The 17,883-nt window shown below is 32.7% G+C and overlaps 1 protein-coding gene across 6 annotated transcripts in view; it reads left to right on the top strand.

The window, feature by feature from the left end:
• LOC118202431 (citron Rho-interacting kinase-like) overlaps nucleotides 1-17,883 on the top strand; it is a 284,352-nt gene that overhangs the window by 137,317 nt on the left and 129,152 nt on the right. For all 6 annotated transcript variants that reach the window (XM_085818648.1, XM_085818656.1, XM_085818639.1 and 3 more), the window contains 3 exons: nucleotides 4,439-4,492; nucleotides 4,661-4,732; nucleotides 6,197-6,313. In XM_085818648.1, coding sequence (XP_085674774.1) covers nucleotides 4,439-4,492; nucleotides 4,661-4,732; nucleotides 6,197-6,313 — 243 coding nt within the window. The remainder of the gene's footprint in view (nucleotides 1-4,438; nucleotides 4,493-4,660; nucleotides 4,733-6,196; nucleotides 6,314-17,883) is intronic.

Below are 17,883 nucleotides of genomic sequence, written 5' to 3'. Positions count from 1 at the left end.
TTCATCTGTTTTAGTTTTGCGTTTTTTGTGTTTTATTTATTTATTATGTTTTCTTGTGTTTATTTTTTGCATAACAAATTTATGTATATTTATTTGTTACAAGCTTATTGATTTTAAAAATATATTAAATAATTTTAGAGTATTTCTTTCCATATATTTATTTTGATGTCTTACTTACTATATATAACTTTATATCAATAAATAATAAATTATCGATTTTAGTATTATTATTTTTAATCCATAGTATATTTATTATGCCAATCAAAAATTGGTGCACTGAGCTATCGACTTCTTGATCATCACTGACTTGCTTTAAATTTCATCAACCCCTGGGGATCCATGCAGACCTCATTTGGAACCTCAGGTTTAACCTCTTTATGACTAGTGTCTGAGATGGCTTGTGATGCCAACAGCCAATGGACTGCAACCAGCTGAGATTGCCATAATATCTGTCTTTCCACTAAAGTAGAAGTTCCCAATGAAGTCAGCATTGACCTCCTAGGGCTCAATGAAATTTTAAGACCATTCCCACTGGGGTTTATCTAAGCTAACGAACACAACTAATGTAGTCGACCCATTTCCAAAACCACTTTTTTCCCATAGGGCAGCAAGTTGAAAAATCTGAACTGCAGGCCCTGCGGAGCTAATCGACACATGGAACTGACTCCGTTAGCTCAGATAAACCCCAGTGGGAACGTCGCTTTAGAGGTAGTAGATGATAAACAAGGGATCGATAGCTGAATGTGCACTGCCAAGTGATTGGCATAATCAAGATAACATTGATTACAATGAAATTAATTATTAAACTGATAATTAATAATCTACTGATGTAAACCAGAAATATGTCAGAAGGAAGAAATCATAAAATAAACATAAGAGAAAATACACAAAAAATATTTAATATATCAATATTTTATGCAACCAAAAAAAAAAAAAAAAAAAAAAAAAAAAAATATTACTGACTGACAATGACTTTTCCACTTTGTATTTAGTATAAGCAAACTTTAATCAAGTCAGTAATTTACTGTGGTAAAAATGAAACAGTCTGAATGTTATAAAACAAGGTGCTTTAAGAGTTGCGCAATTTTATTCCAACTATTAAAAATATTGCATTGATACATTAAGGGCAGCCATCATATTAATTAAAATCAAATTTTTGTGCAATTTTATTCTATTATTTAATTTCTGAAAACTTGTTTATATTTGTAAAATTAAGAATAATAAAATGTTAATGTAATACACTATTTTTTCAAAACTTTTGCTCATATTCTTAGTCTAATTATCTTTATGCGTAATTATTTGTATTATGATTATATTGTATTCTGCATGTTCCATAATATATATATATATATTAATTATGGAACATGCATATATATATATATATATATATATATATTAATTATGGAACATGTAGATATATATATATGATACTTGCAGTAGATCAGCATTGGAAATGATGAAGTTTAGCAATCTGGTCAAATCAGAATCCGGGTGTGGTTGTTATAAAGTGGAAGACAGCCGGATTGAAGACACAGAAGAATTTCAATTTTTTAAAACTCTATGTCATTATTCACTTAAAATAGCAGATCATTATTCTTTAAGGTTCTCCAAAACTACATATCCAATAAGAATTTAAATAAAAGTAAGGTTAAAGTTAAGTTTACGACATCATAACTATTTTAAGAAGGGGCAGAGCGGCAGCAAAAAGGTCTTAAGCGGCAGGAGGAGAAAAGCAATCTGACGAAAAATGGAGCAAACTCTTCATTTATAGTAGCAATTATGCAACATGCCAGAATGTTTTCAAAAGTACTGGTCTAGGAAAAGATCTTGAAATTGCGGAAAATTAATTACAGGTTGCCTGTTCGCGTAGAGCAAAGCCATTGTATTTTTTATGTTTTAAATGTCCCCCCCCCTTTGAAACGAGAACGCGGGAGAGTAAAGCATTAGTACATTAGTATAGCAAGAAAAATTTAGAGTATGAGGAAAGATATGAAGAAAAACATCCAGGCCATACCTTACAGGCTCTATCATAACTCATATAATCTATATATATATGTATCATAACTCATATAATCTGTATTATAGATCTTTCTCATATAATTAGAAAATACTTAATTATATAATTTTACGATGAGCCTATAATTTATAAATAAACATCTAAGTTAGAATTATAGGACAATAATATATGTAAGAATAATACTAAATAATAAATTTGAATCATAAAAGTCCTCAATTTTCTTCAAAATGTCCATTGAAAAGTGAAATTTTTGCTTTAAAGTCCTTTCTCGGTATTTTTTTTTTTTTTAATCCCTTAATGCCATTAAGTCCACAATATAAAAATAATTCCACAATACTTTTTTTCAATAAAGATGGTTCCATAGTAAGTTTTGAATAGAAGTTTGTGAAATTTTGCAGGGAACATCTTTTATATAAAACTTAGAAGATATACAATTTATGTGTTATGTACTACTTCCATTCATTCCGCTCGTCATAGGTAATTAACAATACATTTACATATTTTAAAGGAATATAAAAATTCAATACAAAACATTATGATACCTTAAGAAAACAATTGAATATAAATCTCTAATAATATAATGCAGTATTTAAGAAGACAATAAAACCTTGAATTACTCTTTGGAGTGTCCTCTCCAACAAATCAGCATGATTAATTTGCTGATGGTTGGGGGTGCTCAAGTACAAAATATCAAAAAACCTCTGTTGCCTAATAAAAGGTAACTGGTTTTTGGTAACTGGTTTATGTTTTATCAAAGTGTTTACAAAATGAAAATTCAAGACAAATAACTTGTGTGATCAAGTTAGTCTTTTTTAGAATTTTGGAAACTAGAAATGAATATTACCCTACAACAAGAAGAAAGGAAAGAAAATTTTTAGTTTTCTCAAATTATGTGAAAAATTTTTGTGTGTGGTAGTACTTCTGTGCTAAACTATGTTCAGAGGATAGTGGCTGGTATGGAAAGTATGCAAAAACCCAAGCCAATTTCTTAACCATAGTTGACCCTCCTAACAATAAAAAAGGTAAAATTTTGAGGGAGTGTTAGGAGTATTACCTAGGGGGGCATCGGGCATGTGCTATCACTTCTTACTTCCTCTCTAAAGAGAGGACGCAAGAAGTAATACATATAGTGTAAAATCTAGTGTTGAAAATATATATATATATAAAATACATTCGTCTTTATTGAGAATCTAATATGAGGGCCTAGCACCGCCTCTTTGTTCACAGAAAGATTCAAGTGTGATCATAAGTAAAATATATACTTTATAAAAGTGCATTCTTATTTCCTTCAGTAACATTGGTCAAGAAAGGCTTCTTTGGGGGAAAAAATAGCAAGAATGCCATTTGAAATTTCAAGCAGAATGACATTTTCATTGTAAAGTTTGGCATATAAAGGATTTAAAAATGGCAGTTCAACCACTTTGCATACAAACTTCTTTCAAAATGTCACCTAATTTATTAGTGTAATTTATTCCATCGACAAGTTCCATATTTTGCTTTTGTAAGGATTTAATAGTTTAAATTAAGATCCTGTAGATTTGCTGTATGTGTGATGTCAGAGTTTGTTCAATTTTGTCTGTGGAGTGTTGTCATTCTTAGCAATTTAATTCGAAGTACAACTAACCAGCTGAGATAAATAAATAAAGGGTTTTTATTGAGGTAGAAAGGTATATTGCACACAGCTGTGAATGTGTAATCCCAAGAATGTGTTTTGGAATAGCTTGCATGTGATTCAAGGGTAACTTTATTTTATAGTTTGCTTACTCAAAATGCTCAAAGAAATGCTTTAAAATGCCCCCCAAATGCCCCCAAAACTTAAAAGATGCTTTAAAAGAAAATAGTATTAAAAAATGCATATGTCATCAAGATCCAGGCTTTGCTCATTACTTTTAAACTTTTGAATGAAGGCCTGAAATGCATTTCTTCTTGTTCCTAGTACAGATTTTACCTAATTCACGACAAAGTTTTAATCCATCCATTTTGTACCTCCTTGCACATGCATAGTAATTCTATGTGGTAGTATTTTTTTTTTTTTTTTCACGAAAATGCTAGTGTAAGGCTTATATCTTTTGGATGAAAAAAATGAGCACAAAGTAAATTTATTTAAATCGCAAGCCACCCTCTCAGTAAAGCAAGCCTTCTTATCAGGAATAAATTTGCTCAAGTGGCTTCAGTTATAAGGTAACAAATCTTGGTGATTTCTTAGTAATAATTTGAGCTACCATTTTCTTTTTTTATCCCTCCTTTTTTTAAAATTAAAGTTAACCTAAGAAAAGTTCAAAATAAAATATTTATTAAAATTTTGATGTGCATCTTTTGCATATGTAAGATTGATACACGTTTAAAAAATTAAAAACTGTGCCCCTTAATGCCTAAGAGGTATGTTTAACTAATTTTTGTGATTATTTTCTTTGATTTCAGATTGAAAAAGCAAAGCTTGAAGAAAGAGTAAAAACTATGAAAGATACATGTGAAGTATGTGTAAAACATAAACTATTTATTTGTTTGCTTTTTCTTTTCCTCCTAAATTATATAATGTTTTAAAAACAATACAAATAATAAATATTTTATTCTTAGAACTGGATACTTCCTTTTCATAACTGAATATTAATTATCTTTACGATTTATATTTCCCCCCCTCAGACGTCCAGTGACATTAACCAGAAATTTGCCAGAAGTCAAGGGCAGTATGAAGAGGTTGCCAAGCAAAATGTGGTATGTTACCACAGTCTTTTTTTTTTTTTTTTTTTTTTTTTTAATTTGTTAGAAAATGTAGTTACTTTAATATGATATCAGAAAATGTAGTGTCTGCATTACAGGTGACAAATATTTTAAGTGATAATAATTTCTTTTAGGGAAAAACTGAGTTTGTTTATATTGCTACAGTTAAACATTATTCTAGTACATTCAAGTTTTATTATGTTAATAATGCTAAATATGGTGTTTTTATAATCTTTAAAGGCTTTTAAAAAATTAGAAGCACTGTTTTTGTTTGTACAATATATTTCATTTAAAAGAGATAATAATGATATTGAAAAATTCAGTTTGCTAAGCAGGGGGAAATAAGAAGCAGGATGAATTGTAAAAATGATGAAAATCAAAATTGTATGCAATAATAGATGCATATGTAAAACTTTCAGTGTGTGTACTCTATGGGAGGCTGCCCAGATGGTATAAAATTAGGCTGACTATTGTAACAATGAACCCTGTGGTAGCTTGGATGTTTGTAAGTGTATATGATGTCTGTCTGACAGGGGGCACTCAAAATATCTGGGGAACCAAAAGTTTTCTGATATGGTTTGGTAGTAAAGGAAGAAGAGAGGTGGGAAAATGTTGTATCCATGCCCCAATGGGTTTTTCATCAAAGTAATGACAGAACTTTCTCCATTCTTGTGGGCATAAATTTGTTCCTCCATCTTGGGCAGCATTTTCAGTGGTGAGACAGCTAAATGACCGATGAGTACTGGCCATTCTTGATGGATCACTTGCATTGCAAGTGTCCAACCCATTGAAACAACAACATACCTGCTGTTGATAAACATGATAGACAATAATGCATATTTTGAGTTTATCAGGGTCGACTGGCAGTGGGAGCAAACAACCCCTTTTTCCCTTTTTAACAAACCTTCATAAAGAAAGAAGGAAAAATCATGATAAATGAGGTTTGGGTAATTTAGAACCCGGGGATGTTCATAAAAAATGGAGACACCTTGAACAGTCACTGAGTCTGGGAGATACCTAACATGCCTTTGAGAATGCACAGATGCCAGCCTTGCTTCACCCTGTAGCTCTGTCGCTGAAAGTAAAATATGAAGAAAGAGTTTTACTTTTGTCATCAAAACATGTACATAAGCATATCACATAGCTGGTAACTCTCCTGATCATCATCATTTTAAATCTTAGATGGGAGGGGGGAATCGAATGAAAAATGATTTCACATTTCTTATTATTTGGCTTTAATTAAAGTTTTGGGTTCACTATAGCATTTAAACATTAATTGCTGTTTACTGGTAAAAGTGATAAATATCAAAGCTTTTGCTTATTGAAATTTGCTAAACTTTTGAACTGTTGGTATGTTTTTCTATTTAAAATAAGGTGTGTATTTATACCAATAATCTAAGTTTTATAACTAGGTTTTGGACTATAAAAATTTTAATCGTATTTTTATTTAATTTCTAGAATTTGCTGAAGGAATGTGAAGAAAAAGACAAAACAATAACTGCTTTATTAGAAGAAATTAAAATTTTGAGAAGTGATCTCTCACAGAAGCAGAATGAATGTTCCAAATATAAAAAAGTAATAATTATTTTTATTATGATTTTTAAATAACCCCCAAAAAATTTCAGTTTAAAAGTCAGTTTGGTAGTATAGTATTGATAAAATAAAATGGGAAATCTGTGCAACTTTTCTGAATTCATTCAAAGTGTACATGTATCTTTTAAAATTCTTTGCAGAAAATTTTATTATATAAAAATAAAAAAACCACTAATATAGTGAAATGCACAACAACCACTTCTTGACACCTCTGAAACTGACTGGTGTTTCTGAGCATAAAAAAATACCAGTGTTGAAATACAGTGGTACCTTGGTATATGTCATAAATCCATTTCAGATCCTTGAACGTACATCATATGAACTTAGGAAAAGAAATAAAGGGGAAATAATTGATTCAGTTTTAATAAAAATCATTTTGTTATTATTATAATAGTGTTTAATGCTAAAATGCAAATCCAGTGGGTAAAAAATATATACCTTGCATAAATGAAGCACTGCACATGTTACTGTACATAAATGTTTTTCTGCTATTCATATCAAAAGCAACATGTCAACATTCTCTAATGTCTCTGATGTTTGGTAATCGATTTCACCCTTTTGCAACATTAGCTGATTTAGTAGCACCTTTGTTCTTCGCGTTTGTACCACCATACTTGGTTTATGTTATGTAATAGTGTTATGTAGAGAAATTATCTGATAGCATTGTAAAAACTAGGTGAATGATTTTATGATTTATGGAAATTTAAATTTTATTTTGATTCTGAATTATTTAATTTAAGGCTTTAATTTTGGGGAAAAACAGATGCTTCTGGAAATATTATTTAGTTTAAAAGAGTATTATTTATTTTCCTCTATTTGTAAATCTTGTACAAACTTTTATTCATTGTGAAAGAAGCAGGGAAAGGGAGGCAATTTTCGCCAAGTCATGATTTCGCGCGCTTTAGAATGTTCGAGAAAGAATTTTCATTGTTAGTTGACCTTAAGAGAGGAAAGTACGTGACGGAAAGGTCAAAGGTTGCTACTTGTCTTTCAATGAAAGTCATTCAGGTTTTGGCGATTGAGGGTCCGGTTGTTGGCTAAGTGAAGAAGGGCGCGCATGCGCAATCACCCTTATTTCCGCATTCTGGAGTTGAAAACGAAGATTTTGCGATAATTAAGGGGGCGGTAAGTGAAGCCATAGTGGGAGCCCGTTTGGTGAAGGACAAGAAGGAAATTTGAGTTGGACACACTTACTTTTGGCTGACTCTCGGACTGACTCGCTGATTTTTGGGCTTGCTGGACAAAATGTAAGTGACTCCGAGAGGTGTTTTCCGGCGGGGAGCGCCAAATATGCTCCCCGGCCGCGTTTTGGTTAAGAGGCGAGACTCTCTTACACACTTACTCTTGGACTCGCTGACTTTCGGGTTTGCTGGACTTGTGGACGTTGCTCTTGAAAACTGGCTTGAAGAAAATTGGAGTTTGATTCTCTCCCTTACTGACTGGTGGGTGGAACTTACTTGGGACGTTACCCGTGAAGCTTGCTCTTGGGATGAGTAAAAACAGGCGAGCAGTAATTTCCTAGCAACAACGTTTCTGACCGGCGAAATTTGAACGAGTTACCTGCGTGTTGACATAGGACTTTCAGGACCAAGCGGATAGCCGTCCTGGGCAGCAGTGCTCCTGTTTCTGTTCTACAGTAGTGAAGTGGAGTCTACATTTTTAGAACCAGTGTCAAGATGAGCCCGGCCGACATCAACGCGGGATAAGATAAGAGTCCTCCGCTTCAAGATGTCCCTTCAAGATAAGTTTTATTTTTTTTTGGTGTGTTTGAACTTTAGGAAAGCTTTTCAAAAACGTCCTTAGCAGTAAAAAAAAAAAAAAAAAAAAACGTCAAATCTAAAAGTTAACTCTCAGGCCTTAAATTGTTTCCCTTTCCTTTCTTTTAAATCACCAGACAAACCTTAAGTTTTTTTTTATGAATTTAAATGAACAGACTCTCAGATGAGGTTAAGATTTTTCTTATTGTGTTGTAATTGAATAAACTGATATTTAATCTGGTACCTCTTACAGTATGTTTTCTTTATATATTTAATATGAACTTTTCCTTTATATCTTGTATATGTTTTATGTTTTCGATCCTCTCACGGCGCGGTCCCGGAATGCATTTTTTTCACAACGCAAAAATGCTGTACACGTTTCACTATACGATCACTCCCTTTAACGGCAGGTAGTTTCATATTTAACATTTAACAATATAGGAATTTCGGATATAACATGGTACCTAGAAGTAAAACTATTTAACCTTGGTGTCGAAACTTTTTAACATAACATTGGTGCCGTGAAGTAAGATTCATAACATTATTTCCCGGCGTGAACTTAAGCTATTTAACACTAGTGCCGTGACCTCTGCTTAGTGAAGGATCGAATCAATAACTGATTTTGTGAATTTTTTTATTTCGTATAACTTACTGTTTTAAGAAGGTGTTAAATTTTAGGTGCTAGGATTAATTAGAGTTTTTGATTTGTGTTTGCTTATTTGTTAATACGAGAGTGATAAAGTTTGAAAATGTGTGTGAATTTCAGGAATTTTGGACTTTAACGTTAGGCACACAGAATTGAACTTTAAAGTTAGGAAAAATATATATTTTTAATGTAGGAGAATAGATACTGTATATTTTTACTGTAGAAAATCCTTGAGTGTTTTCTGGATGTATACTTTTGATTTCTGATTTCTGATACAAGATGGAAAATGAATTATTTCACGATAATCCTATGCTATTTGTGTATCCTTGTATAAAGTTTCGAGTGCTTGTCGGTAAAAACTGGACTCATTTTTTTGAGCACTTCTAAGAGAAAGAGATTAAAGACTCTAATTATTTTACTGAATGAGACAAGCCATAGCTATGCGTAGCTAGAAATTTTTTTTTGTGTGTGTTTTTGCTAATTATTTAACCTAGAATCTTGTGAAATGTGTAATTGTGAGGGGTAACGTTAGAGAAATTTTGATTTTTTGACTTAATTGAATAATATTTTGTGAAATGTATGCAATGTTTTCATGATTCTCTAGCGTAGTATATTATTGCTTTTTGATTTACAATGTTTTATTATGATTCCAGTATATTGTGTAATGTGTTAGTAATTTAATTTAGTATTGAGCAATGAATTTTATAAGTTCTGAAGGCATAATGATACAAATGAATGAGTAAAAATTGTAGATTGTTTTTCAATTGCCAAATTCTGTTTTAAAGTGAACATGGGTTAGATTTGAATTTTTGCCTGAGATCAGCAATAGTGATGTTTGCATATTTAATTTGTTTGGATTGAATTCATCAGCTTGAGTGAAGTTCTAATTAGTTTAATGAGTCAGAGTAATTGGGATTAGTTATCTTCTGAGTTTTAAGTTTGTGAAAAGTTGTCAGGTGAGAATTGTTTAAACAGTAGAAATTGAGTTAGTCTTGTGAATTGCAGAAAGTGAATTTTAATGAGAATTTTGGTGACAATGGGAATTGGTTTTATGGAATTTTTTGAAATAAGTTTGAGAAGATTAGTTACTTTTGCTCTGTACTCATGTGTGGGAATTTTCTGTTGATTACAAGTAGTTTGTCTTGAATTTGCTAGTGAATCGTAATAGAATTGATTTGAGTTATTGAATTTCTTTCTTGGTTGGACTTGTTGCTGAATTTGGGGTTAATTCTTGTTTTGGCTTGAGTTTTGTATTTGAATTGGTAGTATCAAGATAGTTGTATCAGGTTTTTGTTTTGTTTTGGTGGTTTCTGCCAAGGTCCGTAAAATGTAAGTTCTCTGATGTTTGGTTTCTGTGGAAGAATTGAGATTTCTGTGGTCATAGGAAAATAGTAGAATTTGAGTTATGAATTTCATTTGTGTGATTTTTAGGGATTTCTGAGTTACGAGTTATGAGTATTTTTTTTTAGTTTAGCACTTTTGAGAACTTTGCATTTGTTGCTTGCAGTTAGGTCTTGCGTGAAGTTGTAATGTCCTGAAAGCTCGTTTTCTTGTAAATACTTGCACTTCATGGTGGCACTTGACCTCTTACACCGGGAGAAACAGGAACTTGTTATCTGAGAAAACTATTGTTGTATCTTTTTTCATTGTGTTGGTTCAGACTGGTAACGTTTCAGTCAGCGCACTTTTCTTTCCGAGATAAGAGATCTTATGTTCTCTTTCAACGTGTCTGGAGGTTTGCTTGATACGTAAAGTTTGGGTCTGTCATTCATAATACAGCGCTTTTCTCAGCTTACATGGACGCGGTAAAGAGTTACTTTGTTTCTTTTGTTTGGGTGGAGGTGTTGCTGAAGGCTGCTACTTAGGTTACTATACAACGTTTTGGAAGAGTCTGATTCAGAATAGATCTCAGTTTTCGCCTAAATTGGGGGGGGTTTGTTTTGAACACCTTTTTGATTTGTGATATTTTATTTAGTGTTCTAGTAACGTGCTTCAGTCCAGCTTTGATTGATTTCTTTGACTAGGTTGAATTTTTTTCTCGTGGACTTAAGGGATTTTTAGAATTACTGGATTTTTTTTTTGTGTTGTCTTACTAAGGGGACTTAAGTTTGGTGTTGTTACTCACTAGTGTTTACCGTGAGGTTTGAAATTTTTAGCGGCACTTCACTCTTGCTGGTTGATTTTTTTTGGCTTGATTTGAATTACAGTGAAATATTTTTTGACTTGATATGGTTTAACATAATGACTATTTGTGTATTTGTTTAGGTATTGCAGTTTAAATTTTTTTTAAGTATCGCTGATCTCATTGCTCATTTGAATTATGTACGAAATTTTTACAGTTTAATTGTATTTTCATTTTATGTCTATATGTGTATCTTGGTAGTATCTGTTTGTAATTATTGGCCAAACGTCATTTTGTATATACATTAGGTTGTATTATTACTATTATTTTTGTGTGTTTTGGATAAAATTCTAATTGGTATTGTTTTGGATAAAATTCTAATTGGCACAGCGTATTCGTTATGTTTATTCTCGGAATTGATTTTGGTTGGATTGAATTTTTGGACAATCACGTTTTCCTTCTTTCTGATCTTTGTGTGGGGTATTTTTGGCTGGTTCCGAGGTTCCTTGTGTTGTAACGTTCTTTTCTTTTCTAATGCTTGGCCCTGATCAGGCCGCTTCTGTTCTTAGACGTGACTGTTTGGGATTCAATCTTAGAAGTTATTCAATTTCGTAGTACTTAGGTGTCTTTACTCCTTATTTGAATACGTTCATGTGACATATTTTAATTGGAATTGTTTGAATTATTAGTGTGTTTATTTTCTCAGGAATGTATTTTATGTATCTGCGGCGCGTTAATTATCTTATTTTTATTTATTTCATTTTTTTTTGTGGTGTGAGCAATTGGATTAGATTATTTCTTTCTTCAGGTGTGTGTATTCGAACACATTCAGTGGCTTATCTATCGTAAGGGAAAAATTGAAAGATAAAGTCTTCTTCAACTTTGAAAGAGTGATTGTTCTTCCTTGGTCGAAGGTGAGACGTAGGAGGGTGAAATCTGGTTTCTTTTAAGGTCAAGTTCCTCTACTAAGGAGTATTGTGGTGCTGAGTTCACATTCCGGGGTTGGTTGCTTTCATTTTCTCGCGTTGAAGGCTGCAGGGGGGAGTTGTTAACACAATGATTTCTAACGACAGGGTTTTCCCTCGCTTGCATTGACAACTCCGTACTCATTTAATGTACTCCATGATTGTGCTCAGCAGAAATTGTCACAATAGTAGAATGTGTTCGACCTCAGGTGAAATTGTTTACATTAATGGACTGAAAAGGAATGAATAGATAAATAAACGTTCAGAAATGTGGCCACACAGAGACTGCAACACTAATGTGATGCAATGAACTGGAAAAAAAAAAAAAAAGAGAGAAATTCTTTTTGTCATAAAATTGATTGATCTTAGACATATTTTGTTTGTGATTAATGCCTTATATTTTATTTTTATTTTTGTATGTGTTCTGAGTATTTCTAGGTTTAATTAATTAAGTGATTTAATTGATGTTTTGATTAATTGTTTTTTTAATGATCTTCCTTGAATATTTAATTAGTAATTGCTTTGATTAATCTTGTTGTTTTACTTGCACATTTTGGACTTTAAATTTAATGTGTCAGTAATGTCACTGTACCAAGTAGTCGTGTGAAATATTGTTACATTATGTTATCCTTTAGCCTTATTGCACAGTATGAGTCATGGTATTTCAAGAAGTGTCTGTCTGCTAAATTTTGGTAAACCAAAATTTAATTCCTTAGGGGAAAAGAATGTTACGTAGAGAAATTATCTGATAGCGTTGTAAAAACTAGGTGAATGATTTTATGATTTATGGAAATTTAAATTTTATTTTGATTCTGAATTATTTAATTTAAGGCTTTAATTTTGGGGAAAAACAGATGCTTCTGGAAATATTATTTAGTTTAAAAGAGTATTATTTATTTTCCTCTATTTGTAAATCTTGTACAAACTTTTATTCATTGTGAAAGAAGCAGGGAAAGGGAGGCAATTTTCGCCAAGTCATGATTTCGCGCGCTTTAGAATGTTCGAGAAAGAATTTTCATTGTTAGTTGACCTTAAGAGAGGAAAGTACGTGACGGAAAGGTCAAAGGTTGCTACTTGTCTTTCAATGAAAGTCATTCAGGTTTTGGCGATTGAGGGTCCGGTTGTTGGCTAAGTGAAGAAGGGCGCGCATGCGCAATCACCCTTATTTCCGCATTCTGGAGTTGAAAACGAAGATTTTGCGATAATTAAGGGGGTGATAAGTGAAGCCATAGTGGGAGCCCGTTTGGTGAAGGACAAGAAGGAAATTTGAGTTGGACATACTTACTTTTGGCTGACTCTCGGACTGACTCGCTGATTTTTGGGCTTGCTGGACAAAATGTAAGTGACTCCGAGAGGTGTTTTCCGGCGGGGAGCGGCAAATATGCTCCCCGGCCGCGTTTTGGTTAAGAGGCGAGACTCTCTTACACACTTACTCTTGGACTCGCTGACTTTTGGGTTTGCTAGACTTGTGGACGTTGCTCTTGAAAACTGGCTTGAAGAAAATTGGAGTTTGATTCTCTCCCTTACTGACTGGTGGGTGGAACTTACTTGGGACGTTACCCGTGAAGCTTGCTCTTGGGATGAGTAAGAACAGGCGAGCAGTAATTTCCTAGCAACAACGTTTCTGACCGGCGAAATTTGAACGAGTTACCTGCGTGTTGACATAGGACTTTCAGGACCAAGCGGATAGCCGTCCTGGGCAGCAGTGCTCCTGTTTCTGTTCTACAGTAGTGAAGTGGAGTCTACATTTTTAGAACCAGTGTCAAGATGAGCCCGGCCGACATCAACGCGGGATAAGATAAGAGTCCTCCGCTTCAAGATGTCCCTTCAAGATAAGTTTTATTTTTTTTTGGTGTGTTTGAACTTTAGGAAAGCTTTTCAAAAACGTCCTTAGCAGTAAAAAAAAAAAAAAAAACGTCAAATCTAAAAGTTAACTCTCAGGCCTTAAATTGTTTCCCTTTCCTTTCTTTTAAATCACCAGACAAACCTTAAGTTTTTTTTATGAATTTAAATGAACAGACTCTCAGATGAGGTTAAGATTTTTCTTATTGTGTTGTAATTGAATAAACTGATATTTAATCTGGTACCTCTTACAGTATGTTTTCTTTATATATTTAATATGAACTTTTCCTTTATATCTTGTATATGTTTTATGTTTTCGATCCTCTCACGGCGCGGTCCCGGAATGCATTTTTTTCACAACGCAAAAATGCTGTACACGTTTCACTATACGATCACTCCCTTTAACGGCAAGTAGTTTCATATTTAACATTTAACAATATAGGAATTTCGGATATAACATGGTACCTAGAAGTAAAACTATTTAACCTTGGTGTCGAAACTTTTTAACATAACATTGGTGCCGTGAAGTAAGATTCATAACATTATTTCCCGGCGTGAACTTAAGCTATTTAACACTAGTGCCGTGACCTCTGCTTAGTGAAGGATCGAATCAGTAACTGATTTTGTGAATTTTTTTATTTCGTATAACTTACTGTTTTAAGAAGGTGTTAAATTTTAGGTGCTAGGATTAATTAGAGTTTTTGATTTGTGTTTGCTTATTTGTTAATACGAGAGTGATAAAGTTTGAAAATGTGTGTGAATTTCAGGAATTTTGGACTTTAACGTTAGGCACACAGAATTGAACTTTAAAGTTAGGAAAAATATATATTTTTAATGTAGGAGAATAGATACTGTATATTTTTACTGTAGAAAATCCTTGAGTGTTTTCTGGATGTATACTTTTGATTTCTGATTTCTGATACAAGATGGAAAATGAATTATTTCACGATAATCCTATGCTATTTGTGTATCCTTGTATAAAGTTTCGAGTGCTTGTCGGTAAAAACTGGACTCATTTTTTTGAGCACTTCTAAGAGAAAGAGATTAAAGACTCTAATTATTTTACTGAATGAGACAAGCCATAGCTATGCGTAGCTAGAAATTTTTTTTTGTGTGTGTTTTTGCTAATTATTTAACCTAGAATCTTGTGAAATGTGTAATTGTGAGGGGTAACGTTAGAGAAATTTTGATTTTTTGACTTAATTGAATAATATTTTGTGAAATGTATGCAATGTTTTCATGATTCTCTAGCGTAGTATATTATTGCTTTTTGATTTACAATGTTTTATTATGATTCCAGTATATTGTGTAATGTGTTAGTAATTTAATTTAGTATTGAGCAATGAATTTTATAAGTTCTGAAGGCATAATGATACAAATGAATGAGTAAAAATTGTAGATTGTTTTTCAATTGCCAAATTCTGTTTTAAAGTGAACATGGGTTAGATTTGAATTTTTGCCTGAGATCAGCAATAGTGATGTTTGCATATTTAATTTGTTTGGATTGAATTCATCAGCTTGAGTGAAGTTCTAATTAGTTTAATGAGTCAGAGTAATTGGGATTAGTTATCTTCTGAGTTTTAAGTTTGTGAAAAGTTGTCAGGTGAGAATTGTTTAAACAGTAGAAATTGAGTTAGTCTTGTGAATTGTAGAAAGTGAATTTTAATGAGAATTTTGGTGACAACGGGAATTGGTTTTATGGAATTTTTTGAAATAAGTTTGAGAAGATTAGTTACTTTTGCTCTGTACTCATGTGTGGGAATTTTCTGTTGATTACAAGTAGTTTGTCTTGAATTTGCTAGTGAATCGTAATAGAATTGATTTGAGTTATTGAATTTCTTTCTTGGTTGGACTTGTTGCTGAATTTGGGGTTAATTCTTGTTTTGGCTTGAGTTTTGTATTTGAATTGGTAGTATCAAGATAGTTGTATCAGGTTTTTGTTTTGTTTTGGTGGTTTCTGCCAAGGTCCGTAAAATGTAAGTTCTCTGATGTTTGGTTTCTGTGGAAGAATTGAGATTTCTGTGGTCATAGGAAAATAGTAGAATTTGAGTTATGAATTTCATTTGTGTGATTTTTAGGGATTTCTGAGTTACGAGTTATGAGTATTTTTTTTTAGTTTAGCACTTTTGAGAACTTTGCATTTGTTGCTTGCAGTTAGGTCTTGCGTGAAGTTGTAATGTCCTGAAAGCTCGTTTTCTTGTAAATACTTGCACTTCATGGTGGCACTTGACCTCTTACACCGGGAGAAACAGGAACTTGTTATCTGAGAAAACTATTGTTGTATCTTTTTTCATTGTGTTGGTTCAGACTGGTAACGTTTCAGTCAGCGCACTTTTCTTTCCGAGATAAGAGATCTTATGTTCTCTTTCAACGTGTCTGGAGGTTTGCTTGATACGTAAAGTTTGGGTCTGTCATTCATAATACAGCGCTTTTCTCAGCTTACATGGACGCGGTAAAGAGTTACTTTGTTTCTTTTGTTTGGGTGGAGGTGTTGCTGAAGGCTGCTACTTAGGTTACTATACAACGTTTTGGAAGAGTCTGATTCAGAATAGATCTCAGTTTTCGCCTAAATTGGGGGGGTTTGTTTTGAACACCTTTTTGATTTGTGATATTTTATTTAGTGTTCTAGTAACGTGCTTCAGTCCAGCTTTGATTGATTTCTTTGACTAGGTTGAATTTTTTTCTCGTGGACTTAAGGGATTTTTAGAATTACTGGATTTTTTTTTGGTGTTGTCTTACTAAGGGGACTTAAGTTTGGTGTTGTTACTCACTAGTGTTTACCGTGAGGTTTGAAATTTTTAGCGGCACTTCACTCTTGCTGGTTGATTTTTTTTTGGCTTGATTTGAATTACAGTGAAATATTTTTTGACTTGATATGGTTTAACATAATGACTATTTGTGTATTTGTTTAGGTATTGCAGTTTAAATTTTTTTTAAGTATCGCTGATCTCATTGCTCATTTGAATTATGTACGAAATTTTTACAGTTTAATTGTATTTTCATTTTATGTCTATATGTGTATCTTGGTAGTATCTGTTTGTAATTATTGGCCAAACGTCATTTTGTATATACATTAGGTTGTATTATTACTATTATTTTTGTGTGTTTTGGATAAAATTCTAATTGGTATTGTTTTGGATAAAATTCTAATTGGCACAGCGTATTCGTTATGTTCATTCTCGGAATTGATTTTGGTTGGATTGAATTTTTGGACAATCACGTTTTCCTTCTTTCTGATCTTTGTGTGGGGTATTTTTGGCTGGTTCCGAGGTTCCTTGTGTTGTAACGTTCTTTTCTTTTCTAATGCTTGGCCCTGATCAGGCCGCTTCTGTTCTTAGACGTGACTGTTTGGGATTCAATCTTAGAAGTTATTCAATTTCGTAGTACTTAGGGGTCTTTACTCCTTATTTGAATACGTTCATGTGACATATTTTAATTGGAATTGTTTGAATTATTAGTGTGTTTATTTTCTCAGGAATGTATTTTATGTATCTGCGGCGCGTTAATTATCTTATTTTTATTTATTTCATTTTTTTTGTGGTGTGAGCAATTGGATTAGATTATTTCTTTCTTCAGGTGTGTGTATTCGAACACATTCAGTGGCTTATCTATCGTAAGGGAAAAATTGAAAGATAAAGTCTTCTTCAACTTTGAAAGAGTGATTGTTCTTCCTTGGTCGAAGGTGAGACGTAGGAGGGTGAAATCTGGTTTCTTTTAAGGTCAAGTTCCTCTACTAAGGAGTATTGTGGTGCTGAGTTCACATTCCGGGGTTGGTTGCTTTCATTTTCTCGCGTTGAAGGCTGCAGGGGGGAGTTGTTAACACAATGATTTCTAACGACAGGGTTTTCCCTCGCTTGCATTGACAACTCCGTACTCATTTAATGTACTCCATGATTGTGCTCAGCAGAAATTGTCACAATAGTAGAATGTGTTCGACCTCAGGTGAAATTGTTTACATTAATGGACTGAAAAGGAATGAATAGATAAATAAACGTTCAGAAATGTGGCCACACAGAGACTGCAACACTAATGTGATGCAATGAACTGGAAAAAAAAAAAAAAAGAGAGAAATTCTTTTTGTCATAAAATTGATTGATCTTAGACATATTTTGTTTGTGATTAATGCCTTATATTTTATTTTTATTTTTGTATGTGTTCTGAGTATTTCTAGGTTTAATTAATTAAGTGATTTAATTGATGTTTTGATTAATTGTTTTTTT

This window comes from Stegodyphus dumicola, chromosome 1 (assembly GCF_044657685.1).
Source record: "Stegodyphus dumicola isolate Sdum_Otavi_A_Nest chromosome 1, ASM4465768v1".
NCBI lineage: Eukaryota > Metazoa > Arthropoda > Arachnida > Araneae > Eresidae > Stegodyphus > Stegodyphus dumicola.
Note: the sequence above shows the minus strand (reverse complement) of the source record. Positions and strands in the feature narration are given on the sequence as shown.